Here is a 23,551-nt window from a genome sequence, read left to right on the forward strand (position 1 = left end):
GTAAAAGCAAGAGATGTGAGCTCTTGTTAATTGTTATTTTTACTGCTCAAGGTCACTTAGAGTGCATCTACACCGCTCACTGTCCCCACTGGCTGCTTTTTAGCACTATAGCTCTGGTATTTCATACCGGAAGTCACTGGGCGTTCTGATAATCAGACCTAGAAAAGTGCTGTAAGCCATGTTTAGCCACAGATGCCATTTTAGGATCCCCAAAAAGGAATTGAGTTGGCTTATTTCCTTGACTCTTTTCCAATAATTTTGCAATGTCTTTTTAATAATCTGAACAGACCCAATCCTACAGCAAGCAGTAAAACCTTTGAAAATGACCAAAATGAATGCATAAACTTGGTCATCACTCAAGTGGTCTCTGGAGTCCTTAGAACCCCACTAGCGGGCACAGCCCTGAGGTAGTGGAGATTAAATTACCATATGTGTGTAAAGCTCAAAGAATAAGCACTGGCACTATTAGCTATGAAACTATCATTTATACAGTGTGTAAACAAATGTGGAAGAGAAGAGTGGGCCATGGAAATGAAAGGAATAAAAAAGCAAATATTTCTTACCCTGCATTTTTTCACAAACAAACCCATAACCTTCTCTACAGTCTTCAAAATACCATTTTCCAGTGAAATGAAAATTAGGATTATTTGACAGCAAGCCACAGAGAGGAATGCGTTTTTGAACTTCAGTGGTGTTGTGATTTGGAATCTTCAAAAAAAATACATGTTTAAAAAAATGGTAACATATAACATTATCATAACACTGACATTTTTATTAAGAACATAATTTTAAAAATTCAAACACTATTATTCCTTTATTTGCATTTAATAAACTTGTTCACAAATCACTTTATAACCCACACATAAATAAATAATTATTGTGATGAGTAATTACATCTATGGAATGCATGAAAATTATATGAAATTACATTATTAAAAATATATTGACAAACTAATAAAAATAAAACTTCAGTAAACAAGGATCAAATAAGATCTCTTGCTAAAATGACTGATAAAAAATGATTCTTAAAACTTACATTTATTGTATCAAATGGAGACCAATTAGAATATGACACAGGCCTTCCATTTAGCCATTTTTCATAATCATCATTTTGTAACCCTATCCACACATTAGTGGTATGGCCAAAAAGATTCATGGTAATGAAAGCTGAAAAATAAGAATACATTAGCAAATTTAATACACATAAACCATGTGGATAATCATCACATTCTGTTTATAGCTATGATTTTATTTAAATGACAGCAAAACTTAATTACTAATCAATTGTAGGAATTCATTACTTTGTCCTTATTAAGGTAATACAGTCTCTTTCATTTTTATTCAGCTTAAATTGACAGAAATTAGTTGGCTAAACCTGGAATTTCATCATATCATTAACAAAACAATTTTCAATGTTCATTCAGTGTCTTCCTAAGCAAAGAAGGGCTAATCGCTTATGCTTAAAGTATACAATTATTGCCTAAATAGCAAATAAAAGTATGTAAGGATCTAAAAGGATCTAAAACATTATACCATGCAATTATAATAGACTTTACCTCAGATTATTTTAGCTATTTTGAAATACTGATCATAAGTATGTCTTTATTCTTTCCATTACTCCTGGTGAGACAAAAAGCTCTGAAAAATCAGCAGTTTCTAAGCAATGGAGTGTACTAACTTTTACAGATATCAAGATATAAACCATATAAGTCACACTGAAAAGTTAGTGTCACCAGCAACATAATACTTAAAATGTTGGTTGGAAAGGTTAGTATTTCAGAGAAATGTTTTAACAGACACTTCAGTAAAAACGGCGATTTTTGCCTGATTGAACATTGAGTACGCTACCTTGTTCCACCTCATTTTCAATGGCAACCAGTGTCCCCCCTTCTTCAACACAAAAGTCTTGAGCAGATGTCCAGTTCTTCCAGTCACTTGGGCCTTCAGGGATTTTCAGCAAAAGGCACTATAAAAATGTCCCAAAAAAGCATTCATTTCCATATTTTTCTAAGTGAATTAAAAGTTTCCTAAACACACCGAGGATCAGCTTTGAAGATTCTTTATGATTTTCTTGGACAGAAGCGACTCTTTTTTTTTTGTTTTTTTCCCAGCTACTCCAAAGGTGTGAAAGCAAAACCAAGAGGACCAGCTTTCAGGGTGAGTCAGGACTTCTGTGCATTTGCATCAGGCGGCCTCAGAGACAGCGATGTGTTTTGTCATGCACAATGTCAGAACAATGTCTTTTGCTCAGTGAAAACGAGCATTCCTTCTAAAAAGAAGCCAGCCTCACTGCAGAGTTGACAGGGGAGGATTTCATCTAAAAAAAATTTCTTTCGGTGGCAGTTAATATGTTCATTTGATTTTATTTACAAATACACTCTCTCACTTTTCAGCGAGAGAGGAATCCTGGGGACGCAGACCACATCAGGTATTTAAAGTCCCTAAATACGTGGAGTCAGCCATGTGGTCCAAAAGTCAGTGAGGAAGAGCGGGAAAAGAAAAGAATGAGCCAAAGGGAAGAAAAGCAAAAGCAGGACCAAGGAAGCCTAGGAAGGAGAAACAGAAGCGAGGGGGACAACAGTGTCCAGTGGAACTCAAAAAGAAGGCTGTGGGGTTTGGCAGTGAGAGCTGCCTGTTACTCAGGAGAGAATCACATCTGTGGCATGTCAGGGGCTACTCATTATGGAACAAGAGGTATGGAATGGTAACTGCTAGGCAGAGTAGGCAAGGTGAAGAAAAGCACCTCCTCACTGAACTCTGTGAAGTTTAACCATGGTAGTCAAGCTATATGGAATCAGAGGAGAGGAGACAGAAAGAGAAGAGAAAGCCTCAGGCAAAGTTCCAGAGAAGTCGGGAAAGACTTTTTGCAAAAAATATTCCATGTGGATTATTCTCTCATCAACGAACATAGCCATCCCTGGTCAGTGATGAGTCTGAGCATGAGATCTGCCACTGAGAAAATCCCAGCTACAAGAGTATTCTAGGTTAATGTGGCACCCTGCACTTGAGAGAGCATCCTACCCCCATCCTTCTTTAATATCTAAATGTATCAGTCCCTCATCCTTTCCCTACCATCATAAACTCCTTAAAAAGCAGAGACTAAATGTTGCTTCTCTTTGAACATCACAACTAAGAAGGTCTTCAATAAATATTTATGGAACAAGATAAAAGCCAATAGACCCTGAAATGATTGTGAAGTGACATTCTAAAGATTCTAGATTTAATCCAGTGGTTCTCAAACAAGACCATTTTGCTCCTTAGATTATATTTTGATAATGTCTGGAAACATTTTGGTTGTCATGGTTCAGATAGGGTTGGGCAGATGGGGAGCATTGCTATTGACATCTAGTGAGTAGAGACCAGGGATGCTGCTAAACATTCCATAATGCACTGGTCAGTGTCCTACATCAAGGAATTAATTATCCAGACCCTAATGTCAATACTGCTCAGGTAATTCTTTTCAGAACTCAGTTCTGAACATGTCGCCCTTTAAACCCTTCAGGGATTTTCCACTGTTCTTAGGACAAAAACCAGAGACCTTGATCTAGCATGAAGTTGAGCTGCCAACCAAGATAGGAAATACATTTCCACTTTTTCTGATCCTCTTTACCTGTTTGCTTCACAAAGAAATGGAACTGGCTTTAAAGGATTTTAATTTTATAACAACTATCCTTTTATCTATTTCCTTTCATTCTGCCTCTTTCCTCTAATTATGAATTCCAAAGAGTGGCACATACTAATTATTAGGAAGTCTTATCATTTAATGCAAAGTCACCTTGTGTTCAGATAGTCACACTAATGAACCATTCATAAATACCAGTGAACCTCAGGTTCATTTAGCTCAATAAATCTCTCCAGAAAACACAAACACCCATACCCTCCCTCCTCCCACCCAGCCTCACCACTGCTCTGTTTGCTTCAGCCAACTGAGGCTTGACTAGCTTGACTATAGGAGTGTAGCCTCCCATTACCATAACTTCACTGTATCTAAAAATATAACATGTTTGCTAACACACTTTGAAATTGTGTCATTAATAATTAAAGCAAAGTAGCAAGATGAAGTACAACACCCTTAATTTTAAATTGTTTATTTACTTACTGCTTTCCAAAATGTGATCAAGTTTAATGCATCTCTGATTATTGATGTGAAGTAAGGATATGACTGAAGCGACTTAGCAGCGGCAGCAAGGATACCTTACTGTATTCTAAACGACTTCTGCATATAAAAATCTTTTTTTGCTCTTCAAGTCATTTCCAGCTCAAAACGTGAAAATGGAATTCATGATCTTTCTCCCAAATTCGATACTTTTTCAGTGTTCTTACTGATGTTGAATAGCATAGTCAGTTATGCTTAACTGCTACAGTTTCAGTTAAGTCTAAAACCTGAGATCTTCTGACCCTTCAGTCACCTCCATCACCCCTTCGGTACTACCATCTGGACATCCCATTTCTGAGTCCTTCACCGTCTCCTAGTCCCACTGCCCCACCATGATCTTAGCCCCAGGGACTTACTTCTTGTCTGGACTAGTGCAATTTCCTCCTAACGGCTCTCCCTTTCCGCACCCTTGCCTTTCTTGGATCTAGTTTTGGTACTGCAGCCTGAATGCGCATGTGCTCACTCAGCCATGTCAGATGCTTTGGGCACTGTACTTTGGGGTTTCCCACTGCTCTTAGGATAAAACCAGGAACTCAAACACAATATCACCCTTGCCTACTTCTTTTGTCTCACTTTCTATATTCTAGTTCTCTATGCTTCTTTTATTTTCTTCAATATATCACATTCCTTCTCACCACAGGTCTTTAGCACATGTTGTTTCCCTTGCTTTTGATGCTTCCTGTCCTTCTGACTGCCTCAGTTAGGTCTTCCTTCTATGGAACTAACTCTCCATCACTTATGCCAAAGTTGTAAATTAGAGTTATTTTCCTGATTGATTTACTAATGTTTTGTCCCCTCTAGCCTATAAGCTCTAAGAGAGAAGGGACTGTATTTGTTTTCCCTCACCACTGAGTTGCCAATATGCAATACAGTTAAATGGAATGAATGAAAAAAGTGCTAGAATTTGAATAATTTAAAAAAGGAGAGCATTTTCTTTAAAGGAAGAACTATGCTATGCATAAAATGAAACACTGGCTAATCTAAAACTAGATGGTACAAAACACTGGCTAATCTAAAACTAGATGGTAATCTAAAACTAGATGGTCTTGAATATTCACTGGAAGGACTGAGGCTGAAACTGAAACTCCAATACTTTGGCCCCCTGATGTGAAGAACTGACTCATGGGAAAAGACCTTGATGTTGGGAAAGATTGAAGGCAAGAGAAGAAGGGTATGACAGAGGATGAGATGGTTGGATGGCACCACCAACTCACTGGACATGAGTTTGAGTAAGCTCTGGGAGATGGCAATGGACAAGGAAGCCTGGCATGCTGCAGTCTGTGGGGTCGCAAAGAGTTCGGACACGACTGAGCGACTGAACTGAACTGAACTGAACTGAGATGGTACAAAGCAGCCATCACCACTAAATCCAGGTCCTTGAATAAAACATATAAGTAGAAGCACAACAGTTAGTCTGATACACACATACACACAAAGAATGTCTTCCTCTTATACACAGCTCTGCTGTGCCAGATTTCTTACATGACTCACTCTTCCTGGGATAATCCCTGGTCAAGCCTCTTTTACATCATCAAACATGAAGAAAATAATGTATGAGACATGAGAAAAGCCACAACTTCTGTTATCTCTGTTTTGAAACTCTTAATGGTAAACAGTCAAGCAGGCAGCATTTTTTTTCCTTAAAAATAACCAATAAGAGTTAGTCCTAAAAACTGACAAGCAAGAAGCAAAGTTTAGTGAAACATATTGATGTTTATTTAGAACTCTGAAGTGAGTAATGTCTATCATTGCTGTCTCCCAATTTTCCTTCTGTAGCTTTTTTGTTATTCAGAACTATCCCCACTGGGCTTTCACTCCTCTCAACCATTAATTCTCCTCTTTCCAGCTTTTCTAATGATCTTATAAACTCTATTCTGAAGTGGAGGTGACAGATGAGGCAACCTCAGAAATATTTCCCATAAAAAACATAAAGGAAAGTGTTAAGGCAAAGGAATAAGACTCTAGTGGTGGGATTTTAGCCATTAATATGCAGAGGAGGGCATTGTGGGTGGGAAGACACACATGGGGACCTTGAAACCTCATCCTGTAACAAGTCACTTCTCATGAAGCCTGCTGTGACCATATCCTTAGTAATCAAATCCTCTGAATGGTTCCAAGACTCAACTGTACAACTGTTGCATTGCTGGGCAAATTTGGCTGCACATTAGAATAACTGAGAGAGCTTTTCAAAAATGCTAATGCCTGGATCCATGCAGATCAATTAAATCAGAATCTTTAGGATGTCATCTGCTGCTGCTAAGTTGCTTCAGTCGTGTCCAACTCTGTGCAACCCCATAGATGGCAGCCCACCAGGCTCTGCTGTCCCTGGGATTCTCCAGGCAAGAACACTGGAGTGGGTTGCCATTTCCTTCTCCAATGCATGAAAGTGTAAGTGAAGTCGCTCAGCCATGTCCGAGTCTTAGCGACCCCACGGACTGCAGCCCACCAGGCTCCTCCATCCATGGGATTTTCCAGGCAAGAGGACTGGAGTGGGGTGCCACTGCCTTCTCTGATGTCACCTGCACCATAAATTTTCAGAAAGCTTACCCGGTGATTCTAAGTATTTAATCAGAGCTATAAACCACGAATCTAGCTATTAGTTATCAATAAAGATTAAAAATAGCCCCTGAGCTAAACAAGGGTGTTTTAATCCTGCTCCATAGTTAGCCTCAGAAAGCCCTTCTCCCCTCTTGATTGTGTTTGTGCTTTACTCATGCACCTTCGTATTCTTTCAAAGGAAGCATTCAGTTATTCTTTTTGCCCTAGGTCTGCGGCACCATTACTGTACCTTGCTTGTGTATGTATATATTCCTCATGTTTACACTCAAGGAAACATGGAATAGAGCTAATCTGTGTAGATAAGAAGTTTAGGAAAAGGACAATGGCCAAAAACTACCATTGTAAGCTTCTAAGAATTATTTCTGTAATGCCAAGTATATGACTTGTTATGATTTGCCTTAAAATATTCTTTATTTATATATGGGAGGGATTATGATTAGTAGCTAGAAGAGTTTTATTCATGCTTTGGGACTGCCCACTCTCTGGATCAAAAATGTGACTCTGAGGCAAGAAAGGCATTCCTCTGTGGTGGTTCCCTTCAGAGCACTCTACTATATACTTGTTTTAATAGTTGTTAAAAAGTTTCAGATGTAAGAATTAACTAAAAATGGACTAAAACCTAAATGTAAAAGCTAAAACTATAAAGCTTTTAGAAGAAAGCATAAGGTAAATATTTGTGACCTTGGATTTAACAACATATCCCTTAGATATGACACCAACAGTGTGAGCAACAGAAAAAAAAAATTAGATAAATTGGACTTCATTAAAATTAAAAACTTGTATACATCAAAGAACATTATCAATAAAGTAAAAAGACAACCTAAAGAATGAGAGAAAATACCTACAAAACATATATCTGATAAGGGTTTTATATCTAGATTATATAAAGATCTCCTACAACTCAATAACAACAACAAAAAACCCAAATAAAAAGTGGGGAAAAGAGTTGAACAGACATTTTTCAAAGACAATATATAAATGGTCAATAAGCATAGGAGAAGATGCCCAACATCATTAGTCATGAGGGAAATGCAAATCAAAACGACAATGAGATAACACTAGACTAGTATTGGCAGGTATTTCTGCTTTATTGACTATGCCAAAGCCTTTGACTGTGTGGATCACAATAAACTGTGGAAAATTCTTGAAGAGATGGGAATACCAGACCACCTGACCTGTCTCTCGAGAAACCTATATGTAGGTCAGGAAGCAACAGTTAGAACCGGACATAGGACAACAGACTGGTTCCAAATAGGAAAAGGAGGACGTCAAGGCTGTATATTGTCACCCTGATTGTTTAACTTATATGCAGAGTACATCATGAGAAACGCTGGACTGGAAGAAACACAAGCTGGACTGGAAGAAGCACAAGCTGGAATCAAGATTGCCAGGAGAAATATCAATAACCTCAGATATGCAGATGACACCACCCTTATGGCAGAAAGTAAAGAGGAATTAAAAAGCCTCTTGATTAAAGTGAAAGAGGAGAGTGAAAACGTTGGCTTAAAGCTCAACATTCAGAAAACTAAGATCATGCATCTGGTTCCATCACTTCATGGGAAATAGATGGGGAAACAGTAGAAATAGTGTCAGACTTTATTTTTCTGGGCTCCAAAATCACGGCAGATAGTGATTGCAGCCATGAAATTAAAAGACGCTTACTCCTTGGAAGAAAAGTTATGACCAACCTAGACAGCATATTAAGAAGCATAGACATTACTTTGCCAACAGGTCCTTTGCCAAAGGTCCGTCTAGTCAAGGTTATGGTTTTTCCAGTGGTCATGTATGGAAGTGAGAGTTGGACTGTGAAGAAAGCTGAGCACTGAAGAATTGATGCTTTTGAACTGTGGTGTTGGAGAAGACTCTTAAGATCCAACCAGTCCATTCTAAGGGAGATCAATCCTGGGTGTTCTTTGGAAGGAACAATGCTGAAGCTGAAACTCCAGTAGTTTGGCCACCTCATGCAAAGAGTTGACTCATTGGAAAAGACTCTGATGCTGGGAGGGATTGGGGGCAGGAGGAGAAGGGGACGACAGAGGATGAGATGGCTGGATGGCATCACCGACTCAATGGACGTGAGTTTGAGTGAACTCCGGGAGTTGGTGATGGACAGGAAGGCCTGGCATGCTGCAATTCATGGGGTCGCAAAGAATTGGACACAACTGAGCGACTGAACTGAACTGAACTGAGTATTGGCAGTAATCAAAAACATGAGTAATAACAAGTATTTTCAAGGATGTGGAAAAATTGCTAGCATACACTGTTGGCAGGATTATAAAATGGTTCAACCATTGTGAAAAACAGTTTGCTGGTTCTTCAAAAAGTTAAACACAGAATTAGCATATGATGTAGCAATTCTACTTCTAGGTATATACCACAAAGAAGTGAAAACAGGACTCCAGTAGATCCTTGTGTATGCCAATGTTCCTAGCAGATTTATTCATAATAGTTAAAAAGTAGAAGTAACTGAAGTCCATCAACAAATGAACAGATAAACAAAATGTGGATATGGAATATTAAGTCATAAAAGGAATGAAGTTCTGATGCATGCTATAACATGGGTGAACCTTGAAAGCATTATGCTAAGTTACATAAGCCTGCCACAAAAGGGCAAACGTTGTATGAGTTCATTTATCTCAATTATCTAGAATAGGCAAACTCATAGAGATGGAAAATAGATTAGAGTTTACCATGGGCTGGAGGGGACTTCCATGGTGGCTCAGATGGTAAGGAATCTGCCTGCAATGTGGGAGATCCAGGTTTGATCCCTGGGTCAGCAAGATCACCTGAAAAAGGGCATGGCAACCCACTCCAGTGTTCTTGCCTGGAGAATTCCATAGACAGAGGAGCCTGGTGGGCTGCAGTCCATGGAGTCGCAAAGAGTTAGACACAACTGAGCGTCTAACACTTTCTTTCACTTTATGGGCTGGAGGGGAAAGGGAATTGGGAGGTATTGCTTAGCCAGTTACAGAGTTTCTGTCTGGGATGATGATAAGCTTTGGAAACAGAAGTGATGGCTGAACAATATTGTGGATGTAATTAATGCCATGAACTGCACACTTAAAAATGGCTTAAATAGCATATTTTATGTTCTATATTTTACCACAATAAAATAACCTAAAAAACTAATTGTCAAAGGTTTTAATAAAAAACTTAGTAATACTCAAATCCTATTGAATATTTGGTATTTTGTCATATTGAAATATATATGTAATTTATAACTGGTAAAAATATTTTATAGTTTTAGAAATAAGAAGCCCTGAAAGTTTCGATTATTTTTTAAAGATATTTATTTATTCATATATTTGGCTGCACTGGGTCTTAGTTGCGGTATGTGGGATCTAGTTGCCTGACCAGGGATCAAAGCCAGGCCCTCTGCGTTGGGAATGTAGAGTCAGCCACTGGACCGTCAGGGAAGTCTCTCGACTATTAAAAGCAGTATATCTCAGTATAACATTTTAGAGAACGACTATATTATTTTAGAAAATATCTCACACTGCCACTGGACTGATTGTATCACAGAGCTAAGGTGATTTGGTAATTCTTAAGTACTTATATGAAGTGGCAGCTGTAGGAAAGGGACAATGCTCAGGGTCAGAAAATCTGAGGTTGATTCTCAGCCTGAGACTTATTTGCTGTAAGTTTCAAAAAAACCCTACACAACATTATTAGCCTCAGTCTTCTCAAATGTAAGATGGTATAACTGTTCTGTGTATTTTAAACATTCAATAAAACAAGATATACACACATACACACATACATATATGTATGTATATATGTAATTGCCAGCAGAAGCATCTACAAGGTGGGAGAAACTCAAATGTCCATTGATGGATAAGTGGGAAAACAAAATGTGTTATGTACATATGATGGAATATTATTCAGTCTTCAAGAGGAAGGAAATTCTGACACTTGCTACAATATGGGTGAGCCTGGAGGACACTGTTCTAAGTGAAATAAGCCAGTTACAAAAGGACAAGTACTATATGATTCCATTCACGTCTGGTATCTGAAGCTGTCAAATTAATAAAGACAAAGTAAAGTAGTGGTTGCTAGGGGCTGTGAAGAGGAAGAGTGAGAGGCTGTTGTTTAATGGGTTTAGAGTTTCAGTTTTACAAGATGAAAAAGGTCTGCAGAGTCATTGCACAGCAATATGCATATGGTGGTGGTTTAAGTCACCAAGTCGTGTCTGACTCTTGCAACCCCATGGACTGTAGCCCGCCAGGCTTCCCTGTCCATGGGATTTTCCAGGCAAGAATACTGGAGTGGATTGCCATTTCTTTCTCTAGGGGATCTTCCCGACCCAGGAATCGAACCCAGGTCTCCTGCATTGCAGGCAGATTCTTTACCGACTGAGCTATGAGGGAAGCATATACTTAACATGAGAAATGATTAAGATGGTAAATTCTATGTTATGTGAATTTTACCACAATTAAAAATATCAGTCCCAAATATGTATGTGCTCAATAAATATGTATTAAATACACATGACCTCATAACAATGAGAGGAATATCGCAAGGGAGAGAATGCCCTGCCAATGTAACTAAACATATAGACTGAAAATTGCCTATGCTGGAGGAGCAAATTCATATTAGTATATGAAATTATGACACTGTTTGAGCTTTTTAATTATCAAAGAGTTAAACATTTATAATTTGAGATGCATTTTAATTACTTCCACCTAAGGCCTATAAAGTAATTTTATTTTAAAACAAGGAATGGAGGGGAAATTTTGGCCTTAATTGGAGACAGTATCAGAAATAATAAATCTGGCTTACAATATCCCCACTGGCCACTTTAAAAAATTAAAAAAAAAATTTGATTCTTCATGGAAGCACCAGCTCTATGAGGCTCAAGACAAAGCTGACTGAGCTACGTTATTAGTTGGTCAATTCACAAGGCGTGTAGAGCTCTATGTGGGCTCCAGGCAGAAAGACACAAAAGAAGAAAACAGTCTGGGCCCCCTCTGGAGTTGACAACTCATTTGGGAACATGGCCTAGATACACACACACACACATGTGCATGCACGCACATCACACCTAAATGAAGTAGTCATACAGCACAATGAATGACAATGTCAGTGGCAAAAACTGAGTATACAAATGAAGGGTGGTGTCAAAGCTGTTTTTGACAAAACCATCTTATTTCAAGGGATCTGTCCCTAAATAGAAAACTTCTCAAATGCCTTGAAAATTGTGACAAAAAAATTCCAGGTCCAATGGACAGCTCATGGTTTTTCAAAGCCAGGCCCACTTTTGATCACATTCTAAAATTAACATCTACAAAAGAAAAACAAAAGCAACTTTTTGAAAACAAGTTTACCTTATAATCAAAATATAACCATCCTTTGGGACATGTTCCATGTTGTTTTGGAATATCTTTCTCTTTTTCTATGACCCAAACCTTTTTTCGCTTACAGATGCTAGGCATAGAAATTGAACACTCTTCACTAGCCCAGAGACCTGGAGGAGAAAATGGTTAGAAATAATAGAAAATAATGGTGATGTAGAAATTCTGTAATGGTCAATTTTTTTTGTGACTGCTTTGGTTTACCATACTTTTTTAAATCTGGAAATTGAACTATATTTAACTACTAACTATAGAGTTCTCTGTGACAAGAGCTAACTGGGGAAAATGCCAAATCAGTAATTCTAATTTAAGAATGTAGAAAATTTTCAAATGCAAGAAAAATGCAAACAAATATTGGAAATGAAATCACAACACTGTTGAAAGTTTTAAGAACATTTGACTTGTTTAACAAAGGATATTTTTGTAGAGTAATATTTTTGTTTTACTAAGAGTGCAAGCTTTAATCAGTTGTTGCCATGTGAGACTGGGGGCCTGCTATTTCCAAATCTCCTAATTTTTAATAAAAGCCAGAAACTATGAATTTTTGAAAGATAAAGATAAATAAATATTCTTTGTTTTAAAGTATTCCATTTCAAGGTAAAAAGAGGGAAAAGATTCTAAAATAATGGACGATCATTTCTACTCTAATTCTTAAAAATATAATAATTTAGAAAACATTTTTAGAAAAAAATAACCCAGGAACTTCCAAGGAAGAAGCGCTTTTCAACACTGACCCTTGAACAAAACACACACTAATTAGAGACATGCCCTCAGGAAGATGTATCCCAAAGTCCTCAGTCTCTTAGAAAATAATTAGAAAGTCTTTATTTTCAGAGTTAAGGTTATAGAATGTATTTCATTAGCATTCAAGTCATAAGTTCCAGAACAGGACAAGGATACATGTAAATTGCAGGGGAAGATTCTGCTTTCTAGTGTGAGGGGTATGAGCCAAAAAGATATTGGCATTTTGAAGGAGGGGCTGGAATGCTATTTTCAATTCAGATTAGCTGCTCTTCTTCCAGAATCACAAACAGCCTTTCTGTAGGCTGTTGTGACACCTGCTGGCAAAAGCGAGCTGATTAACAACATGGATTTTCCTCTCCTTTCTCTGCAGTTGCCCTTAAGCCAAAGATGGCTTTCCATAGTTTTACTTCTGACTTGGGAGGATCTGTTAGGAACATCATTACCTTTTATTGGATAGAAAGCGGAATGGATATGAGCGGACAATCAACCCCAATAACACTGCCCTGACGCGTAGAATAAAAAACCCCATCTTAGACATACATGTACCTCTAAGTCCAACTGACAGAGCATTGGTGTTCTAAGGCAAGCAGCAATTAAGGCCAAATGTGTAAAAAAAAGACAGTGAATTCAGGGGAAATTTTTCGTAAATGGAAAAAAATTTCAGAGGTTAAAGTTCTGGCCAATTATACACTGGATACTACAAAGAGATTTTTTTTAATGAGCCCATATTTAAATTTCATAGAGAACAGTATTAGGCAAGTTTTTGACCCATTTCAGTAGGCACATTTTTGGTAGTTTTGGTTCAAGATGAAGGACTTATCTAGATGTAAATTATTTTCAAGAACATGAATGCATGGAACAAGCTGTAGGAAACTTAAGACTGATGAAATTAAACACACGGGGTTGAAAAGCAAAATAACCAAACAGAACCTTCTCACTGAATTAATGCAATTAAAAGGAGACTTCAAGTCTTCTGAAAATTATGTTTGCATTATAAACCCCAAAATGGATTAATAAAATAACCTGTTATGGATGAAATGAAGCCACACCTCTGGCTCTCATTAAGGCCCATAGATCTTTCTTTTCCTTTGTCCCAGTTCTGATATATTACTGGTGATCCATCTCTCCAACTGCAAGAAAATTAAGAAATTAAAAGTCTTCTCTCATTCTGCACATTCAGTCTCTAACACCATTTTTGGAGTTCTGGGGTATGGACTGGAGGCATAATTATTTTATTAAATTTTAAAAAAAATTCATGTCTTTAGTTAGGGAAATGAAAATTTATAAGTTAAAGACAATGTTTGAAAGCTATTCAACAAATTAACCACTAAGATCTAGTCCAATCACTCTGCGAATAAAAAACCTGTCAAACAGGGTTAAATGCAAATTAATCTAGGTCCATACCGAAATTCATCATTGGCTCTTTCTTCTCGAAGTCCAATCCACCAATTTACACCATACTTTGATAGCTATTTAAAAAAGAGAGAGAATGTCAGCATTTATTCTACTTGTTTTCCCTTTACACTATTAAGATTAATGGGGTTGCTGTTAATAGCTTTCTATTCTTCAGTATTTTACCCAATTATTTAAAGAAGAGTACACTAAGGCCAAGCATCTTGAGAAAACCTGAAACTTCATTTTTCTAAACTACTCCCTCCTCATTATAGAAGAAAATTGGAATCAAATATTTAAAATAATTTTAGTTTCATATATAACTTTGTTACAATGTTTCTTATATATGAGAAAATAAATTTTCTAACTCTCATAGTAGGGATTTATAAAGTAATATTATAAAGTGAAATAGAATGTGAATTCCTTTTTAAACTAAAAGTTTAGTGACTTATTCTCTCAATGATTTATAAAAATTTACTGCAAAACCACAATACTTGAAAAACAATTCGAGGCATAAAGACCTCAATAGTAAAAATAACTTGTATTTTAGGCATTAGTCTGATTGTAAGTATTAGCACTCTCCCCCATTCAAAAGGAAACTACAGTATAGGACAAAAGCGTACTGCAGTATTTCCAGTGTTTGACAACTAGAAAATTATCCTTTCTATATTTTAGTAATTGATGCCATTATTTATCACATAATCTCAGTACAATAAAGAATAAACTTGAAACATCATAGACATGCATGTGCATATACACATTAGACCAGATGTGATATGTGGACTTATGACCCAGGAAATTGAAATTCCCTCTTCAACTATAAAGGAAGAAGAGGCATTAAGGATTTCTCTAAGGCCTCTAAATCAATATTGTTTATTGTGTGTGTGCTGTGTGTGAAAAGTAACTTAATTTTTTATGCTAAAAACCTGTTAATTTGAAGGCATTATACACTTAAATTTTCACTTTCATTTCTTCTGTAAAGACTTGGAGATGCATTTTAAAAATATGTTTTTTTTCCCATGTGAATTTCAAGTCATCATACAACAGAACCTAATAGCTCTCTAACATTCTAATTTATACACGAGTATTTTTACTCCTTAACCAGTGTGGCTGTCTGCCATATCAGCAATTTGTGAATAATGCAAGATGGAGCAACTGTAATTTTGGCTCCCTGAGGTGTTGTTTCATGGACATGTTCTTACATGCTGAATTTAGGCTCCTATTGTCAGCCTTTGGAATGGGTCCATGGAGACTGGCTGTGAACTCAGTGGGAGAACCACAACCATTTCATTCAATCTAAAGAGGTCTCGTGTGCAACAATAATGGAAATCATGGTCTGATTGTTCATTGCCCCAATTAAGGATCTCTAAAGAAAAATTACAACTACCACATCTTAAGTGGCATATTTATTACCACCTCAATTATAGCATGGTAATCCTCCACATGGTACATCACAACCTGTTGTGACATGGGACAGAACTTCATAGGTCAAGTGAGAAGACACTCAGAGTAAAAAATCCAATGTGAAAAATAGATGTTGTGAATTTCAGTTTAGGTGTAAAACCGCAACAATAAAAGATAGTAGTATTCTTTTGTATAAAAAATGTGATACAACCATGGACTTCATAATATCAATTATGTTTTGTTACAAGTATTCATTATAGATAGCATCATATGGGAAGAACAGTTACCATAAACAAATAACCCACAGTAATATCCAATATACTAATCTACAAAACAATATAAGGGAGAACAACCTGTTATGCCTTAAAATGTTTCCATAAAAATAGCAAAACCAAATTATTTTAAAGATTTAAAACACCAGATTTGGGGGGATGACTAATAGATTTGATATATTTTTGTCAGAAATTTTTTGAAATAAAATTGAAAAAATAAGAGTAAATTGCAATTTTGAAATGCAAATATTTATTGCACAACACAGCATAACAATATTAGTTCATGCCAAACAACTTGTAAAGTGCTCATTGTTTTTATTTTTTTGGCATTGATCTGACCAATAAGATGACTCAAAAAATTTGTTCTCAAAAATTCCCTTGTGGTCTTCTGTTAGTCAAAGAGGAAATTATGCGTCATCACTTTTCCAAGATGGAAGCATTCTATTAAAAAAATTCTGCTTCAGACTTTTAAAAAACTGCATCCAGCTTTCTTTCTCAATAATTAGTTCTTCTACTCTCCCAAAGAATGATATTTTTGTCTTTCATATTTCTGAGTTACTATTCTTTGTAGAGAGGCTATACAATACATATGTAACTTTAAAAATATTTAATTACTTTTATTCTTCCTGCAATTATAGGATGGGTGTGAAACAAAAATGAGTGGTATGACCTCTATGCGTTTAGTTCCTCATCCGGAACTTCTGGACTGACCTAAGAAATGTAGGTCACCATAAATACTATCACTATCTTGAACAAAAATTGCCTAATAGCTACAAATTATGCAGGAGGAAGAACTGCTTTAGAAATATACAGCATTCTTTCCTCTAAATTGATACCCATTCCTTTTGGCTCCCTTGCCCCATGCTGTGTCTCCCCACCCTTTACTCTCTGTAGCACACTGTGGTGTTGGATAAGTCAGCCGCTCACCTGTGATACTGAAAGAACATTCTGTATCAACCTGGTCATAGGCTGGGTAACACTTTTACCATCTAAGACACCACAGGGTTTGTCTGGCTTGGGATCGCTAGATCTAATCCTCAGCTCTAGATCATGGCATTGGCTCCGCCTTCTTAAATGGCTAAGCCCATGGGGTTTTACTATTCCATTCCATGAGAGGTATTAACTCTGCCATTCCCACTGCCTTCCCAACCACCAAAGACTGAGAGAGTGAATTACGGAAAAGGTGAAGAGAGAAGGGTACAGAGGTTCTCCAAATACCTAAGCTCTGCTGGAAGGATCAAAGAAGTCCTTCACTGTTCATGTCTGAAACAGAGCTGGCAGCTATCATTTGGGGAGGGACTTTATATTATTTTATTTTTAATTAATTAAAAAATTGAGGTATAGTTCATTTACAATATTATATTAGTTTCATGTGTATAACATAGTGATTCAAAATCTTTTACAGATTATACTCCACTAAATTTATTGTAAAATAATGGCTATATTTCCCTGTGCTGTATAATATATCCTTGAAGCTTATTTATTTTATACATAGCAGGTTATACTTCTTAATCCTCTACCCTTATCTTGCCCCTCCCCTTTTCTTCTCCCCACTGATGATCACTAGTTCATTTTCTGTATCTATGAGTTTGTTTCTGTTTTGTTATATTCATCATTTGTTTTATTTTTTAGATTCCACATATAAGTGATAACACACAGTATTTATCTTTCTCTGACTTACTTCATGAAGCACAATACCCTCTTGGTCCATATATGTTGTTGCAAATGGCAAAGTTTCATTCTTTTTATGACTAATATTCCACTGCTTATATATGACACATCTTTATCCATTTATCTATTGATGGACACTTAGATTATTTTCCTATCTTGGCTATTGACAAAACGTGGGCCCCCAGAGAAGGGAATGGCAAACCACTTCAGTATTCTTGCCTTGAGAACCCCATGAACAATATAAAAAGGCAAAAAGATGTGACACTGAAAGAAGAACTGCCCAGGTTGGTAGGTGCTCAATATGCTACTGGAGAAGGGCTTGGTAAAGAATGAAGAGGCTGAGCTAAAGCAAAAGCAACACCAGTTGTGGATGTGATTGATGACAGAAGTAAAGTCCGATGCTGTAAAGAACAATATTGCACAGGAACCTGGAATGTTAGGTCTATGAATCAAGGTAAAGTGGAAGTGGTCAAACAGGAGATGGCAAGAGTGAACATCAACATTTTGGGAATCAGTGAACTAAAATGGACTGGAATGGGGGAATTTACTTGAGATGACAGTTACATCTACTACTGTGGGCACAAATCCTTTGGAAGAAATGTAGGAGGACTCATAGTTAACAAAAGAGTCCAAAATGCAGTACTTGGGTGCAGTCTCAAAAATGACAGAATGATCTCTGTTTGTTTCCAAGGCACACCATTCAATATCACAGTAATCCAAGTCTATGCCCCAATCACTGATGCCAAAGAAGCTGAAGTTGAATGGTTCTATAAAGATCTACAAGACCTTCTAGAACCAACACCAAAAAAAAAAAAAAAATGTCCTTTTCATCATAGGGGACTGGAATGCAAAAGTACATAGTCAAGAGATACCTGGAATAACAAGCTAATTTGGCCTTGGAGTACAAAATGAAGCAGGGCAAAGACTAACAGAATTTTGCCAAGAAAACACACTGCTGCTGCTGCTAAGTCGCTTCAGTCGTGTCCGACTCTGTGTGACCTCATAGACGGCAGCCCATGAGGCTCCCCCATCCCTGGGATTCTCCAGGCAAGAACACTGGAGTGGGTTGCCATTTCCTTCTCCAATGCATGAAAGTGAAAAGTGAAAGTGAAGTCGCTCAGTCGAGTCCGACTCTTAGCGACCCCATGGACTGCAGCCCACCAGGCTCCTCCGTCCATGGGATTTTCCAGGCAAGAGTGCTGGAGTGGGTGCCATTGCCTTCTCCAGAAAACACACTGGTCATAGCAAATTACCCTCTTCCAACAACACAAGAGAAGACTTTACACGTGGATATCACCAGATTGGTCAATACCAAAGTCAGATTGATTATCTGCTTTTCAGCCAAAGATGAAGAAGCTATATATAGTCAGCAAAAACAAGACAGGGAGCTGACTGTGGCTCAGATCATGAACTCCTTATTGCCAAATTCAGACTTAAATTGATGAAAGTAGGGAAAACCACTAGACCATTCAGGTATGACCTAAATCAAATCCCTTACGATTATACACTGGAAGTGACAAATAGATTCAAGGGATTAGATCTGATAGAGAGCCTGAAGAACTATGGATGGAGGTTCATAACATTGTATAGGAAACTGTGATCAAAACCATCCTCAAGAAAAAGAAATGCAAAAAGGCAAAGTAGTTGTCTGAGGAGGCCTTACAAATAGCTGAGAAAAGAAGAGAATTAAAGGGCCAAGGAGAAAAGGAGAGATATACCCATTTGAATGCAGAATTCCAAAGAATAGCAAGGAGAGGTAAGAAAGCCTTCCTAAGTGATCAGTGCAAAGAAACAGAGGAAAGCAATAGAATGGAAAAGACTAGATACCTCTTCAAGAAAATTAGAGATACCAAGGGAACATTTCATACAAAGATGGGCACAGTAAAAGACAGAAATTGTATGGACCTAACAGAAGCTGAAGATATTCAGAAGAGGTGGCAAGAATACACAGAAGAACTATACAAAAAGATCTTAATGACCCAGATAACTATGATGCTGTGATCACTCACCTAGAGCCAGACATCCTGGAGTGTGAGTCAAGTGGGCCTTAGGAAGCATCACTATGAACAAAGCTAGTGGAGGTGATGGAATTCCAGCTGAGCCATTTCAAATCCTAAAAGTCAATGCTGTGAAAGTGCTGCCCTCAATACACCAGCAAATTTGGAAAACTCAGCAGTGGCCACAGGACTGGAAAAGTTAGTTTTCATTACAATTACAAAGAAAGGCAATGCCAAAGAATGTTCAAGCTACTGCACAGTTGCACTCATCTCACACGCTAGCAAAATAATGCTCAAAATTCTCCAAGCCAGGCTTCAACAGTATGTGAACTGAGAGCTTCCAGATGTTCAAGCTGGATTTAGAAAAGACAGAGCAACCAGAGATCAAATTGCCAACATCTGCTGGATCATAGAAAAAGCAAGAGAATTCCAGAAAAACATCTATTTCTGCTTTATTGACTATGCCAAAGCCTTTGACTGTGTGAATCACAACAAACTAGAAAATTCTAAAAGAGATGGGAATACCAGACCACCTGACCTGCTACCTGAGAAATCTGTATGCAGGTCAAGAAGCAACAGTTAGAACTGGACATGGAACAACGGACTGGTTCTAATTGGGAAAAGGATACGTCAAGGCTGCATATTGTCACCCTGCTTATTTAACTTCTATGCAGAGTACATCATGCAAAATGCCAGGCTGGATGAAGCACAAGCTGGAATCAAGACTGCCAGGACAAATATCAATAACCTCAGATATGCAGATGACACCACCCTTATGGCAGAGAGCAAAAAGGAACAAAAGAACCTCTTGATGAAAGTGAAAGAGGAGAGTGAAAAAGCTGGCTTAAAATTCAACATTCACAAAACTAGATCATGGTATCCGGTCGCATCACTTCATGGCAAATAGATGGGAAAACAATGGAAGCAGTGACAGACTTTGTTTTCTTGGGCTTCAAAATCACTGCAGATGGTGACTGCAGCCATGAAATTAAAAGACGCTTGCTCCTTGGAAGAAAAGTTATGACCAACCTAGACAGCACATTAAAAAGCAGAGACATTCACTTTGCCCCCAAAGGTCCATCTAGCCAAAGCTGTGGTTTTTCTAGTAGTCATGTATGGATGTGAGAGTTGGACCATAAAGAAAGCTGAGCACCGAAGAATTGATGCTTTTGAACTGTGGGGTTGGAGAAGACTCTTGAGAGTCCTTAGACTGCAAGGAGATCCAACCTGTCAATCCTAAAGGAAATCAGTCCTAAATATTCATTGGAAGGACTGATGCTGAAGCTGAAACTCCAATACTTTGGCCACTTGATGTAAAGAACTGACTCATTTGAAAAGACCCTGATGATGGGACAGATTGAAGGCAGGAGGAGAAGGGGATAACAGAAGATGAGATGGTTGGATGGCATCAGCGACTCAATGGACAGGAGTTTGAACAAGCTCCGGGAGTTGGTGATGGACAGGAAAGCCTGGCGTGCTACAGGCCGTGGGGTAGCAAAGAGTCGGACAGAACCGAGCAACTGAACTGAACTGACTGATGAACACTGGGGTGCATGTATCTTTTAAAATTAGTGTATTTATTTTTTCCAGATATATACCTAGGAGTGGAATTGCTGGATTCTTTGAGGAATCTTTGTGTTGTTTTCCATAGTAGCTGCACCAATTTACATTCTCACCAACAATATACAAGGGCTACCTTTTGGAGGATGGATTGTTTTAATATAATGCACATGCTGTTCTGCTGCCCACAGTGGTTTTTGAAAATGACCTTGTAAGTCAGATGACTTGGGTTCACTTCCAAATTCCACTACCAAGCTGCTGCGTAACAAAGTTGTTTCACCCCTTTAAAGGCTTCGCTTCCTCATCTGTAAGATCTGCTGCTGACAGACTTCCCACAGAGAGTTCTTAGAAAGATTGAATGCCATTAAACATTAGTGCTTCGCAGTGCTTAACACTGTGACAGTAAGTATTGGCCAATTATCACTTCCTTTTGGGATGTGCCCTTTACATGTTGATAGATTGGTTTTTAGCCATTCACCTGGTCTCTTATTACTGCCACTTGAGGCAAGGAGTCTGCCTCTGCCGTCTAGCTAAAGAAACAAATGTATTTTCTGAGGTCGTGATATATAACTCATTGATACTTAATGTTCTGGTTTTGACTTGCGTGTTCCATTCGTAGGAGATGAAGAGTAGTGATGTAATACATGAACTGATACTAGGGGATAGCCTGCTCTCCTGCGTGGTCTGCCACTGTGTCTCTGTGGGGCAGTGCAGTCGTCACCTAACCCCTCTGGTTCTTGGGTTTTCCATCAAAGGCCAGTAGTGGACCCAACCTGCATCCTCCTCACTGTATGTGTATCGAAGAGAATTACAGAGACAGGAAAGACCTATGAGATGTGAGGGAAGACATTTCTCTTACAAATCAAGGGTGCTTTAACATAGAACTTCATTTTAACAGTTAACTTACAAACATATGAAAAGATGATAGAGCAATAAAGGATTCCTGGAGACCATGAAATAATGTTAAATTATGGAAAAAGAAAAAAGGCTCTCTCTTACCTTTAACAGTTTCCTAGAGAAAATTAGGAATGAGGTTGCTCCTCTCTGGTGCCTGCCCCCTTGGTAATTTGTACAGACTGCTCTCTTTTCTTTTACTACATCGTGTTATTTCCAGCTTTTTAAAGACACTGACTGTATCTCATTTTTGTGTCCTTGACATTTTTGTGTCCTTGACAAATACCACAGTGTCTGAGACAAAGCTAATGCTCAATAAATGCTTACTGAAGAAATGCACGGAAAACCTGACACTATTCCTTGGTAGTCTATTTCATATTTAATAGATTTTCCATGCTCCTTTCTAATTAGCCTAGCTTCTCAAAGGATTAAGTCCAGTCTTTATCTGAAGTTGAAATGTAGAAGCACTTCTTACCATTTTCTGTATGGAGTCTAAAAACTATTGTACTCTTATAAGTAAAATTTGGAATTTTAACACAGCATGCACCTCCCAGTAGCCCTTGTCCCTCATCAGTGCTTAATCTTCTTGCATGCATCTATCCACTTATCTTTTTCTAAAATACTACGTAGTTCTATTTACTTGTATTGCTTGCAGTTTTCCTTCCTAGACTAGACTATACGCTCCAGGTGGGCAGGGATTTTGGTCTATTGGAAGCACTGATAAAACCTCAGCCCCTAGAATAGTAGATGCAGAATAAATAAGCTTTGAATGATGGAATGAACCTCACGAAACAATAAAATTCTACTCACTCATTCTTGTTGCTAAAAAAGCATGAGAAGTGAAATAACCGACAAACATACTAAACCTGTGTTTCCATTATTTTCTCTAAATCTTTGTAACAGGAAGAAAAACAATTCTTAAAAATCTAAGACTTTCAATGAAACAAATTAATGTCTGAAGTCTTTTGAAAACAAAACCCCTCAAGGACTGAAGAAGGAGTTAAGCTCTGAGTTTCTCATAGTTAATCAAATTTAAGTACCGCTCTTATTTTGCTGTGGATGAATTCTTGTTCATGTGCAGAATGAATAGTGAGAATATCACTGCGCAGCCAGCCACAGACAAACTCAAAGGAGGACCATTCCGAGGCATAAGTATGAAAAAGGTACTCTGCATCCTGATAAAAGAGCCAGGGTGCATCTGAAAGAGAAATAAGCAATGGAAGTGATACAACAATTATTGAGCAATGTAATGCAAACTTAAATAGGCTGTGCTATGATTGACCTCACATGTGTAATTTAGTCACTCAACATTAAGAAAATGTGTGTGAATACACCTACTCCCACACATACATACGTATACAGTTTATTCCAAAGTCTGGGCTAGATGCATGTTTTAAAATCATGTGCCATAAAAATGGAGTTAAGCTATGATACTAGTCTTTAGTAATATTTAATGACATTTTGATTTTTTAAAATATGTATTTATTTATTTGGCTACACCGGGTCTTAGTTGTGGCACGTGGGATCTTCCATCTTAGTTGTGGCACGTGG

At 37.7% G+C, this 23,551-nt stretch overlaps 1 protein-coding gene across 1 annotated transcript in view; it reads right to left on the reverse strand.

Annotated features, from left to right (window-relative positions):
* The window catches only part of PLA2R1 (phospholipase A2 receptor 1), a 125,459-nt gene that overhangs the window by 14,483 nt on the left and 87,425 nt on the right, over positions 1–23,551 (reverse strand). The window contains exons 17-23 of the mRNA XM_040229192.1: positions 23,041–23,198; positions 14,215–14,279; positions 13,834–13,940; positions 12,040–12,179; positions 1,849–1,966; positions 1,037–1,167; positions 564–708 (exon numbers count right to left, since the gene is read on the reverse strand). Of these exons, the coding sequence (XP_040085126.1) occupies positions 564–708; positions 1,037–1,167; positions 1,849–1,966; positions 12,040–12,179; positions 13,834–13,940; positions 14,215–14,279; positions 23,041–23,198 (864 nt within the window). The remainder of the gene's footprint in view (positions 1–563; positions 709–1,036; positions 1,168–1,848; positions 1,967–12,039; positions 12,180–13,833; positions 13,941–14,214; positions 14,280–23,040; positions 23,199–23,551) is intronic.

Source organism: Oryx dammah, unplaced genomic scaffold (genome assembly GCF_014754425.2).
Source record: "Oryx dammah isolate SB20612 unplaced genomic scaffold, SCBI_Odam_1.1 HiC_scaffold_27, whole genome shotgun sequence".
In the NCBI taxonomy this organism is placed as follows: Eukaryota; Metazoa; Chordata; class Mammalia; order Artiodactyla; family Bovidae; genus Oryx; species Oryx dammah.